The following is a 22,288-nucleotide window of genomic DNA, read 5'->3' as shown; positions in this document are numbered from 1 at the left end:
AGCGTAAAGAGCATTGTTCCTTCTATCGCTCTGCTGCTGCTGGTATTCCATGCTCGACTTCTTTACTGGCCCTTCCGCGTTATTTTGAAATCCACGGCGATCTGCAATGATATATTAGTTGTATTAGAAACCTTTTTTTGTGTTATGTTTATAAGTACATCTTCCATTCACTATAACTTTTCGTTTTCCGGTTTTGTGTTCTCCTAAAATTTAGTTGAAACCACTTTTTCGAAATAAACCAAATCAGCTCTCTAAAATAAATTATAATTCTAGCATGTTTAAACGGCAACCATGTTCTATACGTGAACAGAGTGAGGTCTTACGGTAAGTACACATCTGCTTTATTGGCCCATTACCCTTGTAAACAACAAAAATATTACCGTTTTTTAAAATCGTCAAAACAACGCCATGTGTTTCTATTTTTTATGTGCTGTGAGTTGGAGTATTAATGCTGCTGTATAGAAACAGAGTGTGTCCTTAAGTGGTTGGGATAAATGGTCATTATTAAAAGCCCGCCATTCATTAAACGCCCGTCAATATACTACCGCCGATAAAACCAGATTCAAAAACCACTTCCGCTAATAGATCTACGTGTCATACGCATGCTGTTTATAAAAGACTGATGAGTAGATGGGATATCGTTAGCAGCACCCAGTCCCATATTTTCGGATCATGTTTTTAACAATTAACAACGATTTTACAGTCGGGACGGGAAAAGAATGAAAACGTGTCCCATCTTACTCCGCCTCAATATATATATTTCAACTCAACTTACTGAGAGTTGTTTGTGACCCGCATGCATGTTTCCAAAGCGCGTATGGGAGTTGGGAGTAGTAATCAACGCAAAGACTTTTGATGGCCCTCCCGCTTCTCTCTGATTCCTGAATTCCGCCTGCTACACAAAATGAAGAAATGTATTTTTCATGACGTGCTATACACATTAATATTTCGGAATAACCGAATCTAATGTTTATGCATTTGCTAGATTTACGATGGAGTCTATTACGTGGTAGGAGGTAGGTAAATATATTTTCGTTTCTAAACTTACTATTTTTGTTTTTAAAACAACCCGAAATATAGTAACAATAGTTATACGGATAGTGGTCTGGAAAAAGGCCCTCGTATGATTCATGCGTGAAATCCATATGGGAAGCCGGAATTCTTTAAGACACCCACTTTATTTGTCCTGGTTGTGTACCTTGTATATATCTTACCGGTGCGTCACTCTTTTGTTATTGGTTTAACGCCATAGTTGGGTAGGAGGGACTTACGGTTTACAAAAGCAGTCAGAGGAAACGTCGATTGCAGCCCCCGCTGCGATTACACGGGCCAGTAGGTTTTGTGATAGCCGATCTACATATGTCATTGTGACTCATGCAACTCCATTCAAACAGTACGGACTTCAGAACTTGCGTAGGATATATCCAGATTTTACTTGGCGTTACGTTTTAACTTGCGTTACCCTATATATAGGCTACTATTAAGACAGCAACGCACTGGGATATCATTTTCTCTTTACTGTCTTCGCAGCCAAACAATATTATTAAAGTAAAATGTAATTACGTCTGAAAACGAAGTTACGCCTCGCTGTGACATTCTCCAAACGTAATCTTAATTTGTTGCATTTTCGCCTTTCGCGTTAACCGGCCGTCGAAAAATGTTTTTTCAATTGATAAGGAAAAGGGTCGAATATAAATTATTAACATTTCACTGCATCACTTACTTTGCTGCTGTTGCTGGCCAATTGATCTTGCCAAAGTCGCCGTACAGACGAAGGCGAGAACAAAAACCATCACAAATGAAGAAATTGCGGCAGATGTCATGTTTATTTATATTAAATATTGTCAGTTTTAGTTGAATTCTCTTGCAGCTAAAATCTAAACCACGTTTTAATTATTCTGGATAATAAAATGATTTGACATAAGTGGTGCACCCATATTTAATTTGTACAAATTCGCCCTTACCACCGTGCTGGTTGGATTATCCAAACCATAATTTGCGACTGCCAAACGTTTTGAGAAGAAATATCAAATATATTCCAAAACATATTTCTAAATATATTTAGATCAGATTGTGAAAAAACTCGCTATTCTCATGCAACATAAAAGGAGCGGACACAAGCTTATGGGTCGCCACCCGAACGTTACCAACTGCAACATCGAACGTTCACCAATACCTATATTTATAAACGCATAGGTTACCCTTTTATATCAAATGCTTTCGAACCTCGTATAAAAGATTTCGGCTCCAAGGTAACTCAAGTTTTTATACTCGACACCTGACACACCTGCCAATATTTGCTTCGAATTTGCTGTTAGCTAGCTTTGATGTATTAACATTTATCGGACACCTTGTCACTACTGCAGCTTTACTTTACCGTGAGACGTTTCTGGCATATATAGGAGCTGATAAAACAAGTTTAATAGGAAATTTATTCTGGTGAACGCAGCAGTTGGCTGTTATCATTTCCACCTTCGTTGATCTCGGAGGAGACTATAGAAATTGACTCATTACATTTTTAGATCAGAAAAATTAAGCAATTAGCCGCGAAATGAGTCGTTGTTGGCCCTCTTCGCAGACGCGAAAAAAAATAATGCCACAACAAACAAGCTGCATCAATAATTAAAGCAAATTTTGATTTTGTTATGTATCTAATGAAACCACCGTGCCTGTGGGTACGTCAGAGACTAAGGCAGATCAATTCGTGGAACAGGGATTGTTTATAAAGATGAAAATTACTGTATAATGTTCAATTTCTATTCATACCAAAACAGCCGCAAGCCGTAATGGAAGGGTTTTAACCACAAGGACAGTAAACAGCGGTATAACCGAGACGAAGCTACAGAAGAGTGTTGTTATTCATATTTTTTATTCAAAAGAACTAAAAAATATAACTTTTCTACATTTATTATGCTAAACAACGCTTTGCCCGTTATCCATAATTTCTATTCCGAAAAAGCTAAAACCCGGTCTTAACTTTTCTCGAGGAACTAAATCTTAAATTACAGATTCCTTTACGATTCACGACAGTTTAAACTGACTTTAAGACCCTTATTCCACTACGGTTGTGTCCACTTTTATACCTACGAACACTGACAGTTCATTGGCGTTGGGAAAAAAAGAAGAAAAAGGGCGTCGATATCGCTCTCTCCGGGGGAAGGTGGGAACGGAACAAATCACTACCTCGCCCTCAGATTTCCAACTCTCGAACTTCTCGCGATTGTTGTTACACACTCGAATATATCTAATATCACCCGGGATTGAAACTTAGTCCCATCCATAGTTCGAACGTAGTTAAGGCAAAATAGCCCAAACTGAATAATTTATCTATCGCTGAATTTAAACAAACAAAAACTATGGTACCACGCAAATAGTTACAACGCAAATAATATAATACAGTAGGGTGGGGGAAGATGGGACATCTCCCAACTCTATTTCCTCGTCCCATTAAGTAGTAAACAAAGAACATTCAAAGAATTATAAAACTATATCACAGCGACTTCCAAGGACCATTGTTAATTAATTAAAACACGATTGGGATATTTGGATAAAATGTGCTGAAGATGTCCCATCTTTCCCCACCCTATACTATATATTTATACCTATTCGAGCTAATTTGCTTTAACGCCTATTTTGCTGTTTGTCCGCCTTGTATGAATGGCAGTTTTGAAGAAACGTATGTTTGCTTAATTTCCGCATCGTATTATATAAACCAACTAAAGAAAAACTAAAAATGTGAAAAACGGTTTTCGTCTCGCGTGCACCAAAGGGTTGCTAGAACTGAGTGACGCTATTTGTCGTACTTACTGTCACAGTTAAATGTGTTGTTTGATTTGTATATGGCATGCGGCTGAATATTTGATACGTCCTTTGAGAGTTCCATTTGTACTGTGTATCTAGGGGACAATGACTTTAATTATTCACACCGGCCCGAATTATTTATTCTACTGACGTCGTCAGAAGCACCCGAGTAGTCCTGCTGTTTTCCGATACCAAAGCAGAGTGATGGTGGAAGCCAGCGCAACTGTATTAACGGCTGTACTAATGAATTTATGGCAACGGAAAGTTTTCGATTTTCTGACACGTTATGGCAAAGTGCAGTTCTTAACATCACTCGCTCCAAGTTTTGACTAAAAGTGATTAATTTTGGAAAAATGCCATGCACTATCAGACCAGGTCATGCATGATGCGTAATTATTTTTGCCAAAGTTTCGAATTTGAACTTTGAGTAACAAGGATTCTTGTCAATAACAGGTTCCCTTCAATTTAAACATGGCGTGAAACAAGTTTATTTATTCCCACCTGATTTAAAACTTATCAAAAGGTGAAACACAATTAACCGCGGTCATATAAATACATATTAATACGAAGTTAGATAGTGTTATGCTTTTACTCACGATCGACGTGGTTCAGCAACATTACTTTAATTTCATAATCATATTGCCTTAGGTTTATTTACCCCCATTCTATAGTTTATGTTTTTACTTTTCAATTTAAGTGCTTTCCGAGATTTTTAGGTGCGACGCAACTTTTCTTATAACGAAGCGTTGGCTACTCGAATCCAAAACTATATTTTGTACAACTTTGTTAGCAGACAATGCGATAGGGTAGATTAAACTTTTACAATAATATTCGAAAGGTTTTGAACCACTGTAGTATACGACCTAATCAAAACAGACTCATGATGAGTCAAAAAGTATTAAAATGCGTTGTGTATTGACTTTACGTAACAAACAAAAACGACTTTTGGAAGGTGCTGTAAAAATATAGAAAAGATGGTTGTTTAAAAATGTAATGTGTCCCAACCAAATCTAGGGGTGTGGGCCTAAAAATTTGAGAATCATTTTCCGTATAGTTTATTTAAACAAAATTTAGTATTGATTTCTTTTTGTAGTCCTATAGGCAAACAATTGTGTTCCAGCTAGAATTTGAAATCAATTCCGTGTGCTAGCAATTAGGTTTCAACCCAAAAGTTCGAGGTGAGCAATAATTTTCACAGGCTTTGCTTCTATTGCTTCTACTATTTTGTTGCGGACTATATGCCACATTCGATTCTAATGCTATATGGTAGCGAGTTCCGAGTTTCGTCTTTTAGTATGTATACGTCTTCTAAGTATGTAGCAATTGCTATTAAATCAATAATTCAGACGATCCTAATCGTCCACGAGAGTATACTGGTGACTGTAGGAACTCTATGCTGTTTGTTTTTCGTGACAAATAATAAACAAAACTAATTCTTTCACGTAATATCGGGAAGCAATGTGATTAAATAAACCAAAACGAGTTTCCACATCTTGTTTTTCTGCCTGTTGTTTGCACGTCAGTTGATTACTTTTGTTGTGTTCGATCATGCGTTTGATGACATTTTTTCAATTTAGTTGTAGCCAAAATTCAGTCTGGCAACAAAATAACTATATATGTTCCGCTAATTTGCATCACTTTGACGCCAAGCGATAATATCGGTTTTTATCGATACACTGTTGATTTGATTATTTAATATAAATATTTGTTTTGTTTTTTAACTGTTCCCAACGCAAAACAGTACTATAACTTTACCGACACACATACCCCAATCGAATGCATAAATTAAAAAGTTTTGTTTTACGTTTTGCGCAAAGAAATTACCTTGAAAATGGAAAAGCGAATCGCGACCAAAAGCTAATGTTCCGGTAGCGATCTCTAACCTTGATTTCGTACGAGCCTGATGCATAATTAATATTCAACCGAACAACCAGCGAGGTGGCTCGCCGCCGCGTTATCTACGAACAGCGCATTAGGCAGAGGGTAATAAAAATGACAATGTGAAAAATCAATCCTAGCAGGAAAATTAACACATAACAGGTTACGCACACCTTTTTTTAATCAGACGAATAGTACTGGTGGGTAAGATGGGATACTTTTAGCACATATAGTATGGTTAGGAAAGATGGGACACTTTGTCTAACGAGACTTTTTTTTAATTTTATTTTTTGTACCCCTATTTAATGATAATCAGAAAAATAATGTTACAGAATTATTCGACAGCATTATCACGACTTTATAAAAGCGCACGTCAAGCCGATTTACTATTTTTAAATATTAGAAACAAATTGTTAAATAGAAACAGCATTTTTGAACACGTAAAAAATGCAAAATATGAAGGTGCTAATTTTGAATGCTTGCCAAATCATAGTTAAGCCAATAAAATTGTGTAGTTTGCGAGTGTGAACGATTAAACTAAATAGTTTCATAGATTCATAAAAAAATCTTCAATTTTTTTGTGAAAAATTGAGAAATAGTAGGGTGGGGGAAGATGGGATACCTTTTCATTCTATTTACTGGTCACATTTGGTAGTAAACATAGAACATTCAAAGAATTATAAAACCATAACTTTACGGCTTCCATAGATCTTTGTTAATTGTTAAAAACAGGATCAGGATATTTAAATGTTATGTGATAAAGGTGTCCCATCTTCCCCCAACCTACTTTATAAACATGAGGAAAATATATGGAAAATATATTCGAAATTCAGTCATTTTCACTTGGAGCTATAGTTGACGAGAAGTGGCTTGTACCAAAAACAATGTAGCAATACCCAATTTGACGACCAAATGGGACAAAAAAATAGAATGAAAAGGTGTCCCATCTTTTCCCACCACTCTCTCTCTCTCTCTCTCTCTCTCTATATATATATATGTCTTTATTTTCAACTATATGTACATACATTGTGGTTTTATGTTTGATTTTACACATGGGGTTATGGAATTAAATGTAAAAATTTATTTTATACTAGTGGTTACATTAGGCAAAGTAATATATAGATTTGCGTTAATAGAGAGTTGCTTTGAAAGTTATTTGTCATCTGTCAAACAGAATAATTAATCACGGGCAAAATAATAATGTTTATAAAAGAGTTAAAAAGCTAACGATTTCTTTATCGTATGTCGTGCGGTTTTGCCACATAAAATAAAATACGTCAAATAATCTTTATGCAAAAGCAGCATATAGGACTAAACAGGTGTTGTTATTTACGTCGACGACGGGAGATTTAAACCTTGCGTAAAATTATTTCAAGATGAGCCAAAATGGGTTATATTACACATATGCCAAAACCGATGTTATCATTAATCTTTTGAAACAAGAGCAGTTTTAATTTAACTGTTTTCGGCGTTTTAATTCATTTTTTTGTAGCTGTTTAGAAATGAACGATTAAACGAATAATGTGGTGAATAAAATGTTAGGTAAATTTATGGTGAGCTTATTTTTCTTTGAAAATATATTTTGCTTCTGAAACCAGCAGAAAACTTGAAAACTATCCTTCAACGTTATGCTGTTGTTTAAAGCATATAGAAATGTTTCCCGTTTCGAACTGACAGCTCACTAACCCACAAGCGGACATTTAAATTAACATTTCATACATTTGTAAAGTTCACGTAAAAACTTTATAATATATGAACGAATGGTGCATGTTATATGTTTGAATAATATAAATGAGTAGGCTATGTGCAACGTCTTTGATTAGTCGAGTTGCATATAAGCAGGTACCTTAAAACCTAAATGTAAAGAAATAGTAAGCTTGTCAAAGTAACCGGGAATAGTTATGGTTAATACAGTTGTAGTAGTAGCCTAAGTTTTAAAATCTGTACAGTATTGAGTTCGTGATGAAAATGTCGCTTGAACTCAGTTTGTGGTTCAATATAATATATTCATTTGAGGCTGAACTCTAGGTATTATCTGAACGCGTCTGAACGTCCTAATTTTATAAACGTGTATAATCTATTCACCTTATAGATATACCACTGTCACAATATTCGTGCTTTTCATTAAATAGATAGAACATGTTGAAGATATGTCGCATGATTAATTAAGTCCGGCACATTAGCGCTGAAACTCTTATTTATTTTACACGAATTCTTGGGACTAACCCAAATTCCAAAAGCACTCCAGCACTTTCAACTATATATATATGAACTTTGCATCAGACAACTGCAACCTCCGATTGCGGTCGTGTGTCCAACGGGCGTATAAATGGGACACCATACCAATCCAGTTTAAATTGTTTTATGATGTCGCAGGATTTCGATGCCAAACAAACCGCACATTCTATTTTATTTCCAAGTAAAGTTATGGCACCAGGTGCTTCGTAAAACCAAAGAGATCCAAATTTAGTGGCATTCATAAATAACGCTAATTAAAATGTCTGGTAAGTCGACTGGGACAAGTGAGCAAGATCGTCACCATTTTGCCGTGGGTTCATGGCCGATAAGAAAAAAAAACAAAAAGTATAACAGTAGGATAAAGTCTTAACAGAATTTCCATCTGTTTCCACATTCAGTACAGAAGACGAAAGTTGTCATGGGCTCGTCAGCACTTCTCGTTTGCAGCTGTGACAAAGGGTATACGTGAAATCTCGTATGTACTCAAGGGTTAAGTAATTTACAATACAGCAAAGGTACAAACGAAACACGTAAACCGCTATTAAATACCATGTAGTAACATAGCAGAGCCAACGCAGAAAGTGTTCCTACCTGATTGTATGTGCATGCCCGTCCTTTGCATCGACCGCATACGAACATGTCAGTCTTCGTTCCTTCGTTGACAGACATCTGATGATCTTTGATGTTCTGTTGCTCGTATTCCTCTCTTTTCTTTTTCATTTCGTCACTCGCCATCTCCTGTAACGTAACATAAACAATTATGACGTAATCAAAAGGAACAATGATGAGCAGAACACACATACACAAAAAATACAGAAAGGCAGAATTGTATTGGTCAGTCATGAAGTCAGACATTATCAATGGATTTACCAGACTTGAGAATAAATGCATTCACAAAGTATAAAAAAACTCGCACACTGAGATTGTTTTATTTGCTGCAAACTGACTCGAACACACATTAAAAAACAAGGTGAATAGCGCTGCTACCTCAGCGGTCATTTTGGCGATTTGTTCTGGCTTAAGAATACCGTTGAGAACATTCAGTCGAAGGATGGAGTTTCTGGTGTCTTTTAAGTTACTAAATCTGCTTCGTATTCTGTTCTTGTATTTCACTCCTGTATCTTTAAATTCAGAGTAGATAGCTTCTTCAATAGCAGCAGCAAGAAATGCACATTGTTGGTCACTGTGGCCCGATGTATCTAATGGAATAGGAGATAAGTCAATATTATGTGAAAAGGTAACTCAAGTAAAAAAATAGGATTAAAGTAATGATTTAAGGGTGTTTGGTCAGCCAACGGAGTTTAACTTGGTCAACTAACCAGAATTAAGCATATACAAGAAAATAGTAAAGCCAAGAAACAATATACAGAATATCAATAATCCATTGATCTTATTTAGTTGTGTGTACTAAAATATGCTACAGTGAGAAATATTAAGATGAGGGTGATGCTGGATAGTGGGTACATTCAACAAAACATAGAACTTACTATCTGTTTGCAATCCTCGTACCAACATTTCACGACATTTATCTCGAACGGAATTTCCTGTGGATTGAAGTGATGAGGTGTCCATTGTGTGAGATGAAGCAGAAACTTCCATCTAAAAATAGTGAAACTATGATGAAAAGTACAGAAAGGATAAAAGGCATATAAGAATTGTATAGCATGATTATGTTTGCCCAGATGGCAGCTAACGTGTTGGAGGTTTGGTACAATGAAATTAACGTTTTTTAACCAAAGACTTATGTACCGCATATTACGTAATGTATAGTAGCAACAAATAAATTGGTATACAACTGGGTTTCATTAAATTACTTTTGTTGTGCTTGTCTTTCGGATATTGGTTGATATTATTGGTTCGGGTTTTTCCTTTTTTTTATTATCTTCAGATTTCTTTGACGCTGAACTGGGTTCTAAAATAAAAAGGAAAATAATTAGGTTGACCCTTTAATTCATGCCCACTATGTCTGCTATGATATAGTGGACATAACAGATACTGCAAACTGGACATAGCAGGTACGCCCCAATTAAAGGGACCCATCATTAGGCTATGGATTAAATGCAACAAATGTTCATTTTCACATTTAGCAAAATCGTACGGTAATACCCACCTGAAACCAACTTCTTCCAACCCTTTATAAGTTGTTTTGCTGCTATTGCAACCTCATCGTTTGCAGTTTGTTTTCTTATATTATTAACTGACATACCAATACGAGTTTTCTGCAGTGTGTCTAAGTTTATTGGAATTTGTTTCAGAGCCTTCAAGACATCCAAGGCATTATCCTGTTAAATTTAGTAACTATATGATTCGTTTCTTTAACTGTAGTAAATTAATCTTAATAAAGTAGCAAAACTGACCATAGTACGTTTTAAGTTTTGTTTGCTTACCGCAGATTTTTTAGAAACCATTTTATCGAGCTTCTTGGCTATGTACAAAACTTCTTCTTCGTTACTGGTGCTCATTTTAGTAAATTACCAGTACAAACTTAACTCTATAAACAAAATAATCAGTTTCAGCTCTCATGGTTACGAAATATATTAATTTGTTTTCCCTTCAATATAAGAAGTCACGGTAAGTTCCAAATGGCAAATGCCACAAGAAAACAAATGGAGATTTTAAAGTAGATGACATGAAAGAACCGCGGCAATATAATGCGATTGTTTTTGCAAACGTTTTAATTTTAATTTTCAATGTAAGTCAAAATAACAAAATTAAATTAATACAAACACTCCAAACGTTTATTCATTGCATTTTCATGTTAAGGTATATCTTAATGCACATTATCCAAACCAGAAATTGTTGTGTTTTCAGAGACGTAGGGTTTTCTATGGCAAGGTGTGTTCATTCATTCCATAGGCCTAGGCATAGAATAGATATAATATGTTAGGTACCCATAGTACTGTAGTTTATACCAGAGTCCGTATATATACTGATAAACCATATTCGTATCGTTACAAAAACACAAAATTGGTAAAATCATAATTCAAACAAACGCTTTAATGACAGGGCCAAGGGGATGATTACCTGCAGACTGCAGTTGAACAGTCAACAGTGTTTTAAAATTTTGATTTATAGATCGTTTTACACATTTGCTTGCTAAATTGCCATGACGCACTGTTGATTACTCCTTTTTCCACACTAAGGTGATCCTAAAATACAGATATTATAGCGACCATTTTTGATACCTTTTACTGGTGCCAGTATTTTCACTGCCCTATTCAGTTCGACATGTACTTCTGTAATATTTATTTTAAATTTTGCGTGGCTACAAGGTATAGAACGCTTCAAAGTATTAAGTAATGAACACAGCCCGCTTGACCGCCATTCTTTTCTCTTTAGGAATTGGAAATCGACCCTCTCCCACATTAAAAAAAAAAACTTTCAAAGAGATTGTATAACGTCTTTATTGAATGTTGCTTGCACCAAAGTTGTAGAAATACATTAAGATGTATGTTCTTGTATTTTTATATTGTGGCCAATTTGAATAGGCTGTTATTACCCGTAGGCTGCGTAATATATATATATACAAAATTCTCATTTCAGCCCGACTAGATACACAATATATAATATCACTATTGTAATGATAAACCAGAATTAAAGCTTAATTCTGTAAAAATGTCGAAGAATCCATTTGAAACAGTGAACACTCCAACCCATTCAAACACCTGGAGCAGCCAAAATGTTTCTATTCCAAGAACGAAGGTGGCCGGTGTTGGCAGGGCAGGTTTTATCCGTGATCCATCTGGATTACTTATGTCAATTATACGAACATTAGCTGCGAGTGAAGATGACCACCAGAGAGAGCTAGAAAAGGAAAGATTGGAAGAAGCGTTTACTGAAAATGATGAAAAACTAGATGTTCTTGTTTCGGAGAATTACGAAGAGCTAGCAGTGACAATTAAGCAGTTTGGGAAAATTGGAGATCGTATATCGCAATCGAGGCAGCGCATCCGAAAAGTAAAGGAAAGCTTGCAACAGTGCAAGTCTCTTCTTTACTGTAGACAAGATGAAATGCGCAAACTTTGGGTGGAAGGAGTAGAACATAAAAAAGTTTTATTTCTTTTAGATCAAATCGAAAGAGTCAAAGAAGCCCCACAAAAAATTGAGTTTTATTTGTCGAAAAAACACTATCTTCATGCTACAGAACTACTTATCCAAACTCTTAGTGCGCTGGAAAAGGAATTGGTTCCAGTTGAAGCTCTGAATGATGTCCGAAATGAATTGATAAGCAAGAAATTGGCCATACATGACACTTTCATCAGTGAACTTCACAGGCAGATCTATGTAAATTCAGTAAATGCTGGAATGGCCACAAAGCCAGACAAACAGGTTGCGAAGATCCGGAATGCTGCAAAGCTGGAGAGGAGAAATTCAGGTGAAGAAGATGGAAGAATTGGGAAGTTTGATCCGAAAATATTGGAGCTTGAAGCGGAGGATTTAAATCCAGATGATGATCCTCTGAATCTAATGACTGTGTTGGTGGAATCTTTAAGTCGTCTTCATCGAATTCCAGACATGATAGAGGCTACTAAAGTTAAGATGGACCGTCATATAAATATGATAGTTACACATGCTACGGTTGAAGTAACTGATCTTGCATTTGATGATGAAAATAAGGATGTTGACAACCCAAAGCGTTTGTTACAACTTCTTAACTCGCTGTTTAAAAAGTTTTATTGCATTGTGGCCGCCCACAAGCATGTACTTAAAGATTTGAAAACTGCTATTACTACATCTGACTTGGACACACAGCTGTATGACATGGAAGAAATATGGGCAAAGATACAGTCTGTACTGCAGAATCTTTTAAACGATTACCTAGATGCTGATAATGCAGCTGTAACCTCACAACTTTCCGGACTTAGTTTTACAGAAAGTGTTAGTCTTTCTTCTCACTTTATGAAGAAGAGAGCCCCGAGACCACGAGTGGCAAAGCTATTCAGATTTGATGCTTCTTCTCATGCTATTTCTATGAATACATACCTTCGAGAGCAAAGAGCTCAGAAGCGTACTCATTCTGTTGAAGGGGTAACTTCTCCTTTGATGGATCATGCTCTTTCAACACAAAAAGTTTGCAAAGCAAATCCCCGCAACATCACACTCATATTTGGCCCATTGAAAAAGTTTATTGGAAAGATTGAAGATGAGCAAGATTATCCTGATGGCAAAATGTGTGCTTTACATGAATATATCACAGATTATGTACAAGATATATTCATTCGTCAAATACAGTATGAGCTAAAAAAGGATTTTGATTCAGCAATGAAAGTCACAGACCCCCTAAAAGTGTTAGCTGACTTGGCCACACAACAAAGTCTTGGCAACTTTAAAAGCTTGCTACATAGTGCTGTAGTTGCAGATAAATGCCTTTGGGATCTGTATGATTTGACCTGTAGTTTGGATTCTTACCATGACCACTTTCTCACTATGGCTTGTTCCCTAATGCAGGAATATAAAGAAATGTCAATCCAGTCATATCGCGGTGTCACTCAGCCAGAGTCAGAGGACCAGCAGATAGTAAGTGCTTCTTGGGTGAGACAATCTGAAGTTACAGAGGTACTTACTGCCATGGATAATTGGAAGGCAGTGTATAGTGGAAGATCTACACAACAACAACTAAAACCTGCGCAGATAAAAGCAGTAGATGTGAACTTTATTAAGGAAGCTCAGTTTTTAATGGATCGCATGGAAGGATATGCACTTGCTAAGAACAGTTTAATTGAAGACACAACTGACCTAAAAGCGATTGCAAGCCTCCATGAGAGCTTAGAATGGATGACAGGAAGACTGGGAACTTTTGTTACCAGCATCCAGAAATACGCACCTCCTGATACACTTTCCATGCTGAAAAAGCTTGCACAAGATTATAAAAACATGTCTGAAATTTGTTTGCTTTGTCTACATATTGAGATGCGCCTACATTGCTTCTACCACTTGGTGCCTATGTTCTTAAACAACAGTTATGATATACGTGGACTAGACAGCATGGAACACGACTTCCAAATCACAAAGCTTAAAAAAGACATATCGTCTGCCGAGGAAAACTTGAGTGTCTCACTTAATGAAAAGAAATATCGATATGTGTTTGAAGGCCTTGGACATCAAATGGCCGCCATTTTAATGTGGGGTGCAAAGCATATTAAAAGAATCTCTCCATCTGGAGTAAAAAAGATGTGTCGGAATGTGTTTGCTCTTCAACAACTGCTAACCAACCTGACTATGTCAAGGGAGCCACATCTAGATATGGCACGACAGTTTTACGAGATGATGTACTTGATGCCAGATGATCTCCAAGCTCAAGTGGTGGAGCAGGGAGTACGGTACAGTGAGGAAGATTATGTTGAAGCATTGAACCTCCTTCATAGAAGCAAACCAGGTTCTGGAAACGAGAACGCTCAACATGCCCGAGTTCAAAGATTGAAAGGGATTGTTCAAGAACAAACATATAAAATGGAACATGCTGAACAACAAAGTCAGGATGATATATGATTTTAAATGTTTATACACCACTAACCAGGACTGGTTGTCCACCTGGAGTGGTATTCTCAGCTTCCTATTAAAGTAGTCAGTCGTGGTAACTATTGGTTAACGCATTTTTTAGTCGACTAACTAAGATTTGGTCTGTGTGTTTTCACTTTTGGTCGGCCGACTAAGTTTCTGTGCATTACTTATAACATAAGTTAGTCGGTCAAAATCTACTAACTAAAATTTTAGTCAGGCAACTAAAAAAAACAAAATCGAATTTAGGCGACGGCTAGTTTGATTGATAGCTGAGAAAGCCATCCCTGAGGTGATATTCTCTTCTACTAACTACAACTAGTGAGTCTGTGTCACTATAATTACTGTGTTTTCACATTCTAAATTGTGTGCATTAATATGTAGGTCAAAATTGACTGAATGATTGTTAGACAAGCGACCAAACACGCTGCACGCAAAATGTATTTTAGGCAGCAACTAGTTTAGCTGGTGGTTGAGAATATCATCGCTGATTTGTTTAAAGCATGAAATGTTCAAGTTAAGTTAACCTACTGTGCTTAAAATAATTTGTCGTTTTTTTGTTTACAAGTCAATCTCTATATGGGACTCTTAACTTAAGTGAAATATTTATGTAGATAACAGCACTTGATTTTGTATTATTGTTAATGAAACTATAAGCTTATTATTTATTAATGTTTAAAATTTACCAGAACGCTCATTCTGACTCTTGATAAATATTGAGTTTAGTGAAATGCTTGTAATTGACAAGACATTTTAAACCCAGATTGCATTTAATTCAATTACTTTGCTGTCTCAATTAACTAATTTTAGAGGTTTGGTTGCTATAGTGTTTAGTAAACTTTCTACTCCAAAGATTTTAAAGTTGCAATTAAATGCTGACTTACCGGACAAGTAAACTGTCTAAACAAATAGTATACTATATATACATGTAAAACGTGCAATAAAATTATTTCAATATCACCATTAGGTTAGTGAAATGTATTTTTAATTACACTTGTAACGAAATTGTTGGAAATGTGCGTTCACTGCTGGAAATCAGTATCAAAAGTAGTGAACTTTAAAAGAATAGCAGTGATCCTTGAATATCCAGAAGTAAGAAAAATGCCGCTGAACGTGGCACTATGACAGCAGTAAATTCAATGTCATATTTGTTTTTTTATATATATTCAGTCCTCTTCTCCCAACTTCTCTTCCATATCTGCATGATTTCCAGTGTCCAGGTTTGTTATCTTTATTCCAAAGTGATCCTGAATCTCCATTAGAATTCTCATGTCCTGATCATGAGCTACAAAGTTTATTGCAACGCCAGTTTTTCCAAAGCGACCAGTACGACCGATACGATGTAGATATGTTTCACAATCAGGTCGTCGGTTATAATCCACTGGCAGGTCAAAATTAATGACAAGTGTCACCTGCTCAACATCAATGCCACGAGAACAAACATTGGTTGTCACCAGAACTCGCTCCTTTGCCTCCTTAAACCTTAAGTTGCAATTATAAAGTAAGGGTTGTTGTACAGCTTAGCCTAAATTACAGGACAGTTTTACTAAATATAAATTTAGATCATACTATCTTAGTCAAAGCTCCCGCATAGACCATATTATACTTGTTACTTAAAGGTCCTAAAATCTCAAGCTACCTTACAAATCAATTTTAAGTTGCATTACAAGTAATTAAAGTATATTGACAATTGACATAAAACCATTTAAACAAGGGGCCAAGGATAATAAAACAAATACCGTCTTAAAACAGCTGCTCTTTGTGATACATCCAGCTCTCCACTCAACAATGCAACGATATGTTTATCTTCGCACATTCTTTTAGCAAGCCATGCAGCTGTTTTTCTTGTATGGCAAAATATGATTGCTTGCCCCACAGACAAGACACCATACAAATTAATTATGGACTCGTATTTTTTTTCTATTGTGCTGCACTTGACATAATACTGCTTGATGTTTTCAAGAGTTTCTTCATTCCTTCTTAGCTACAAAGTGAAAACGTATTAATCGTGGGAAGTATTAACATAACACAAAACCATTAAGATAGTCTTTAACGGAAAAGTACCTTAATAATATTGGGATGATGAACAATTTGCTCTGCAAATCTCATAACTTGTTCATCATAAGTAGCACTGAACAAAAGCAGCTGACATTTATTAGAAAGTTGCCTTTGTATTCGTATGGATTGATCTTTAAATCCCTGAGTATCTATCATAACATCTGCTTCATCCAAAACAAAGACTTCAACTTTCCCAAGATCAAATACCTAAAATATTGCAGTAGGTTAGTTTATGCATATTTTAATTTAGAGCAGACAAGATACTCAAACAATAAACTTAGTAGGTAACAGGGTAATGTTATCTTGTGTAAAATAATTTGCGAATATAAATATATATTCGCTGTTTATATATATACTTCTTAGAGATTAAATGAGTATTTACCCGCTTCCTTGTCCAATCTAACATTGTTCCCGGGGTTCCAATAACAATCTGAGCAGGAATGTTGGTATTTCGTTGAACTGAAATAATAATATAAGTTGGAATGAGTTAACAAACAATTTTATGAAATGATACCTTGATTTCCGCGAATAGCATAGGCAACTTGAAGTCCTTTTAGATATTTTCCCATTTGCTCAACAGCTTTTCCAGTTTGTAAAGCAAGCTCGTATGTGGGGGATAGACACACGCATTGTGGATATTTGTTTTCAATATTTATTCTACTCAGCATGGTCAGAACGAACGCTGCAGTTTTGCCGGTTCCAGACTGTGACTGTGCAATCATGTTTTGTGGTGGGTTACATACAAGCAATGGAAGAGCTGTTTCCTGTATTTTTGAAGGCCTATTAAATCCCATGGCAAAGATTCCCTGAACAAGTTCTTCCTTTAAGTTGAGCTCTTCAAATGACTTGGCAGAGAATAGTGGTGACGTAGGATCTCGTTGTTGAACTTGTAGCTCCTGGTTGCTCTGTATCAACTTATCATGAAGAAGTTTCTTGAGAAGAGCACTTTCTTCATGGGTTAATGGTTTTTCATAATTTTCATCAGTTACTGGAACAGTAGGTTCCACAAGCTGGGGAAGCGATTCATTTTTCTTGTTTAAATTACTGTTGGCATTTATATGCAGTGTATCAACCTTTTTAGATAATTGTTCTTGCTTGTCCACAGCCTCAGCCCAATTTTCGTCTGTCATTATGCTGATCAATGTATATTATATTTATCAGTATTTCAAGCAGTTTGAATTGGTAAGTTACTTTTAAAACGAACGGTGATGTGGTTAATACAATTATAATATGCAAGATAAAAGAAAGTTTAATTGTAGAAGAGATCACCGATGAAAATAGGCCAGTCTGCAGAGTATGGCAGTTCCTGACGAGATCTCGCGCGTGCAAGACGTTTATTTTTCGCAAGTGCGTGCTATCAATAAAAATCTGCGTGCAAAGCATGTACATTTTCAAGCCACGTTGGGAAATCTTACTTGATTTAATACGTATTTTTTTCTTTGTTTAATTAATTGGCGTGCGTGGGACAAATTGTGGCGTGCATCACCAAAAGTCGCTCCTGCACCTGCCATACTTTGCAGTCTGGAAAATAGGTGCACTCGTGAAGAATCCTCCGATACATCACACAATAGGCTGGTGGAAAGTGTAAGAAGTTAGGGGGTTAGTGGTTTTAGAGGAGTTATCTAATGAAACTATTGGTCGCAAATATTTTGAAATAACTTTTGGTCCGATACCTCGAGTGGTTTTTGAGTTATGGTCAAAAAAGCATAAAACAGTGTGAAAAACAAGATTATAACGTGCTGTAACGTTCGTAATATGTCACTACTGTGACGTCACGTAACATATAGCGATCTGCCCTGGATCCGCCCCTGTAACGATGCTGCTATACTATTCTCATTTGGATTCACATTCAAGGATCGCAGAGTGATTCGATGCCTATACTCGCCAGAAAGCAATGGAATCATGTTTATATGCGTGATGTTAGCGTCAGCTGTATATGCGTGCTGTTAGCGTCAAAATAATCACCCACAAAGTAACATACAAGGTAACTCGTGAGGTGTTAAACCCGTGTGATAACGACTGTCGTTTTCCGGCCACGCGAGGATAAAGTATGTTACATTCATTCATTCATGAGCAACTTAGGATAAGATGCGGACTTTAGTTTGTTCTACCTACAGTCTGCAATGCGGAAATAAGGTGCTTTATCTTTTTATCGTTCAGGTTTTCCTTAAATAAAGATTCTGCCCCGCCACGTGAGAATACATTCGTTCTATTTAAATAAATCGTGAGATCGTCACACAAAATACCAAAGTAGTTCCATTATATAGTATACAGATCGACACTATTTGCCGGCCATTTTCGATACTTAATGGTGATGCCATCTGCAGCAAAAATGAGAGAAGCCACTTGTAAACTCTCTCATCTGTGCCTGAAGCCAGTAGGCAAAAATCACGACAGCGGCACAGTTAGTTACGGCGCCTGCCTTTAACCCAGAAGTGAGGGATTCAAGGCTCATCTCTGCCACCACTGTGTGCGCATGTGTCCTTGGGCAAGACACTTAACGAAAATTGCTTTTACCCAGTGAACACTGGTGGGTTGACCGAATTGTCCACCATATATAAAAGAACAGAAAGTTACAGACGTGGCAACTCGTAAGCTGGCACGATGGTCTATGAAACAGAACACCCGTGTTATAACAACTGTCGTTTTCCGGCCAACCGAGGAAGTTAGCCTAAATTCATTTATTCGTATAAAAAAAATTATAATAGAAAATGATTTTTATTTCTATGGGCATAAACATGGCAACAACCATGGGTTGGTAAAATTGGCAAAGATTTTAGCACTTTAGTTCATCTTTAAGTATTCACTGTTTCGTTCTGAACATCACGTGTTGTATGTTTACACAGATGATGCAGCGCTGTTCTATTTCTACCGAAACAGTAAACAGTAATCCGCCACCTGGTTCTCTGTTTGTGGCTTATGACATAGGCGTCGACACAGCAATTAAATGTCGACACAGCAGTTCACATTCAGCGTTATATTTCAACATTCCCATAACCCGTTTCTGCAGCTATAGATTGCTTCCACTGTTTGCTCAATTTTTTTGCTGTAAGCGCACCACTTTGGCCCATATAGATTTATTCTTTTTCATCTACTTAGACGGTAATAGACGAACGCAGTTCATGCGACAGGAGAAAAATGGGAATTTTTATGCACGAACAGTATATGTAGATGTGCATTTTCAGCTCTATGGTGTAAAATTTTAAGTAATGCTATATATATTGCTATACAGTTCCGTGTTAATTTCAGGTTTTACAAAACCAATAAAAATGAAATATCTGGTTATTGTGACATCTTTACTGGTGGCCGTTTCGGCCGAAGAGTTATTTATACCTTCAGCCGATGGATCGACTTCAACGAACATTCCAGGTTTTTTTGATTGATTTAGTTTCGTAATAATATTAATAAGTAAAACTTTTAACCTGGTGTCCTACTTTACACCACATTGTAATTTTGCATTATAAGCGGCTTATGCGAAATACATTGTGGCAATGCCAATTTTGTGGTAAAAGTATAAACCTTATAATAAGGTATTATAATTTATTTTTTGTTATTATAAGTGTAAATGTATTTGTTGGATACATTATTTATTCATTGGTGTTCTAACGATACTTATCAGTAATATACTAATTTTTCGTACAATATTATACTGTGGGTACCATGTTAAACACAGCATTAGCAAAATATAAAAAAATGGTATTTGCGTCTATATTCCTGAAATGTGTCCTACGTTACCCAACGGCGTGTCCCACTTTACCCCGACGTTTGTAAATCGATTAAGTACACTTGCTGCATGATTACTGTAAATAGCACCTCGAATGTTTTAATATATCTTTAGAACACAACACATCCTACCGTAAAGACATCTTCAGTGGGCCGTAATCTCAATTGAGAAAAATAACATAGTACAAAATTATTATTACCCCAAAACCAAATATTGTACAATACGTGCCTAAGTATCAATCTAACTTCCCCCTAGCCCACAATTTAACACGAATTTGTTTTCCTCTTTGATTACGATAGTATTATTTAAAGAGACCGCGTTTACAAACCGAAACTTACAGAATGCAGAAATCAATAAGCTCGCTTTTGTTTTTATTGTATTTTTGCTTTTTTCTTCTCAGTGAAATTGAATCAGGAATCAATGCATTTCATGATTGCTGGTGATTTTGGAGGTTGGCCACCTCCGTTTTATACCACTCCAACACAATGGACTGTGGCCGAGGCAATGGGACAGGCTGCTGAAAAGCTGAAACCGAACTTTGTTTTGGCAATGGGTGATAACTTTTACTTTCTCGGAGTACAGGACACAGAAGACGAACGTTTCAATGTGAATTATGTTTAATGTATATGAAATCTGCAACTATTAGAGTTGTTTATATTCAAGTTGTATCTCTATAGTTATAATTATAAGGCTAATTGCTATAATTCCGATACTATGAAATCGTAAATAATCGTGTCTTAATTTACAGAAAACGTTTGAAAGTGTTTACACTTCACCTTATCTGCAAGTACCGTGGTACCCTACTATGGGTAATCATGATTGGCATGGAAACGCACACGCCCAGCTGGACTATTCCCACGTTTCTAAGAGATGGTAAATATGCTCAATAAAGATAGACACATGTGCTGTGGGTTAATGACGTATATCAGTTAAATTTGAAATACTTCATATATGCTAACTTACGCATTTGCAAACAATCATTTTAGTTAATTTAACTTTTATATAACTAACATACTGCTTTTGTTAACGCAAAGTGTGTGGTCCTGGACGCTGCTTTCACAGATAGACTTTTTTACTTAATAATTTAACCACGTATGTCAAAGTTATACCACAAAAAGACAAAGTAATAAAAGGACTCACCCCTTATACTGAACGAAATTACTAAAACAAATACACCAACAGTTTTGCCACCACTATACCATTGTGAGCGAATGTGTCCTTGTACAAGACACTTAACGACAATTGGGCGGTTCAGCAAATTTAACACAACATTTATATAACTTAACAACCTAAGAATAAACAATACGTCACGCTTTTCTTTAATAATGAATGTCCAAGAAAGCTACCATATACCCACGTTGTATGCTATATATAGTAGGGTGGGGGAAGATGGGACACCTTTTCATTCTATTTTTTTCGTCCTATTTAGTAGTAATATGAAACCGTATCTTCACGACTCCCATAGACCATTGTTGATTGTTTAAACACAATCAGGATATTTAGATATTCTATGCTAAAGGTGTCCCATCTTCCCTCATCCTACTATACATACATCCGCTTTGTAATTTGTATATCTTATTATAAATTAACGAGCTGATTTTAACATGACTGCTATTATTTTGCACAGGACATATCCATGGTATTACTACACCCTGGACTACACTCTTACCCTCTCTTCAACTACCATGCGAATTGTGATGATGGATACCACCATCCAATGTGGAATTGACTCTGAAGGTGTTCCGATAAACGCAACTGTAGCTGAAGAGCAGTGGGCTTGGGTAGAGCAACAACTGAAAGACGGACAAGAGTACACAATCATTTTAAGTAAACCATACTGTCTCTAAATCACGTAATATTTTGTTTTAGCTTTGACTATTTGGTCGTGGTTGGTCATTTCCCAGTATTGGCTGCTGGAAACACTGGTCCTACAAATGAGTGCTTGTTTAATCGTTTGCAGCCATTGCTCGAAGAGTACGGAGTCTCCGCATATATCGCTGGTCATGAACACAATCTTCAGGTCGGCTATTACTCCGATAATATCTTTGGGATTTTGTTTCCCACAGTCTACATTATAGTATTCTAAACTTG

The 22,288-nt window shown here is 36.3% G+C and overlaps 5 protein-coding genes and 1 long non-coding RNA gene across 6 annotated transcripts in view; 3 read left to right on the top strand and 3 right to left on the bottom strand.

The window, feature by feature from the left end:
• The window catches only part of LOC101243183, a 4,620-nt gene extending 1,917 nt beyond the window's left edge, over positions 1 to 2,703 (bottom strand). Inside the window, exon 1 of the mRNA XM_002120242.5 lies at positions 1,724 to 2,703. Within this exon, the coding sequence (XP_002120278.3) occupies positions 1,724 to 1,823 (100 nt within the window). The 5' untranslated portion in view covers positions 1,824 to 2,703. The remainder of the gene's footprint in view (positions 1 to 1,723) is intronic.
• Positions 2,704 to 8,026: 5,323 nt separating this feature from the next.
• LOC100183293 (transcription elongation factor A protein 1) lies at positions 8,027 to 10,428 on the bottom strand. Its single transcript, XM_002120508.5, has 7 exons — positions 10,305 to 10,428; positions 10,028 to 10,199; positions 9,732 to 9,829; positions 9,405 to 9,516; positions 8,905 to 9,116; positions 8,509 to 8,655; positions 8,027 to 8,364 (listed from the first exon to the last, which is right to left on the bottom strand). The coding sequence occupies exons 1-7, from the start codon at positions 10,377 to 10,379 to the stop codon at positions 8,284 to 8,286; spliced, it is 897 nt and encodes a 298-aa protein (XP_002120544.1). The 5' UTR covers positions 10,380 to 10,428; the 3' UTR covers positions 8,027 to 8,283.
• A 12-nt stretch (positions 10,429 to 10,440) lies between these two features.
• On the top strand, positions 10,441 to 11,384 carry LOC104265340. Its single transcript, XR_003396153.1, has 3 exons — positions 10,441 to 10,609; positions 10,924 to 11,060; positions 11,257 to 11,384. It is a non-coding gene; the product is annotated as an uncharacterized LOC104265340 (long non-coding RNA).
• An 82-nt stretch (positions 11,385 to 11,466) lies between these two features.
• LOC113474007 (exocyst complex component 4-like) lies at positions 11,467 to 15,285 on the top strand. Its single transcript, XM_026834106.1, has one exon. The coding sequence runs from the start codon at positions 11,533 to 11,535 to the stop codon at positions 14,404 to 14,406; it is 2,874 nt and encodes a 957-aa protein (XP_026689907.1). The 5' UTR covers positions 11,467 to 11,532; the 3' UTR covers positions 14,407 to 15,285.
• Positions 15,286 to 15,364: 79 nt separating this feature from the next.
• On the bottom strand, positions 15,365 to 17,689 carry LOC100178569 (ATP-dependent RNA helicase DDX19B). The gene is made up of 5 exons (XM_002120724.5): positions 16,988 to 17,689; positions 16,856 to 16,932; positions 16,480 to 16,680; positions 16,155 to 16,399; positions 15,365 to 15,897 (listed from the first exon to the last, which is right to left on the bottom strand). The coding sequence occupies exons 1-5, from the start codon at positions 17,601 to 17,603 to the stop codon at positions 15,582 to 15,584; spliced, it is 1,455 nt and encodes a 484-aa protein (XP_002120760.1). The 5' UTR covers positions 17,604 to 17,689; the 3' UTR covers positions 15,365 to 15,581.
• Positions 17,690 to 19,710: 2,021 nt separating this feature from the next.
• LOC100184796 (tartrate-resistant acid phosphatase type 5-like) overlaps positions 19,711 to 22,288 on the top strand; it is a 4,604-nt gene continuing 2,026 nt past the window's right edge. The window contains exons 1-5 of the mRNA XM_002121306.4: positions 19,711 to 19,842; positions 20,598 to 20,803; positions 20,946 to 21,070; positions 21,825 to 22,007; positions 22,067 to 22,217. Coding sequence (XP_002121342.3) covers positions 19,743 to 19,842; positions 20,598 to 20,803; positions 20,946 to 21,070; positions 21,825 to 22,007; positions 22,067 to 22,217 — 765 coding nt within the window. The 5' untranslated portion in view covers positions 19,711 to 19,742. The remainder of the gene's footprint in view (positions 19,843 to 20,597; positions 20,804 to 20,945; positions 21,071 to 21,824; positions 22,008 to 22,066; positions 22,218 to 22,288) is intronic.

The sequence above is a fragment of the Ciona intestinalis genome, chromosome 1 (assembly GCF_000224145.3).
Source record: "Ciona intestinalis chromosome 1, KH, whole genome shotgun sequence".
Lineage (NCBI taxonomy): Eukaryota > Metazoa > Chordata > Ascidiacea > Phlebobranchia > Cionidae > Ciona > Ciona intestinalis.
Note: the sequence above shows the minus strand (reverse complement) of the source record. Positions and strands in the feature narration are given on the sequence as shown.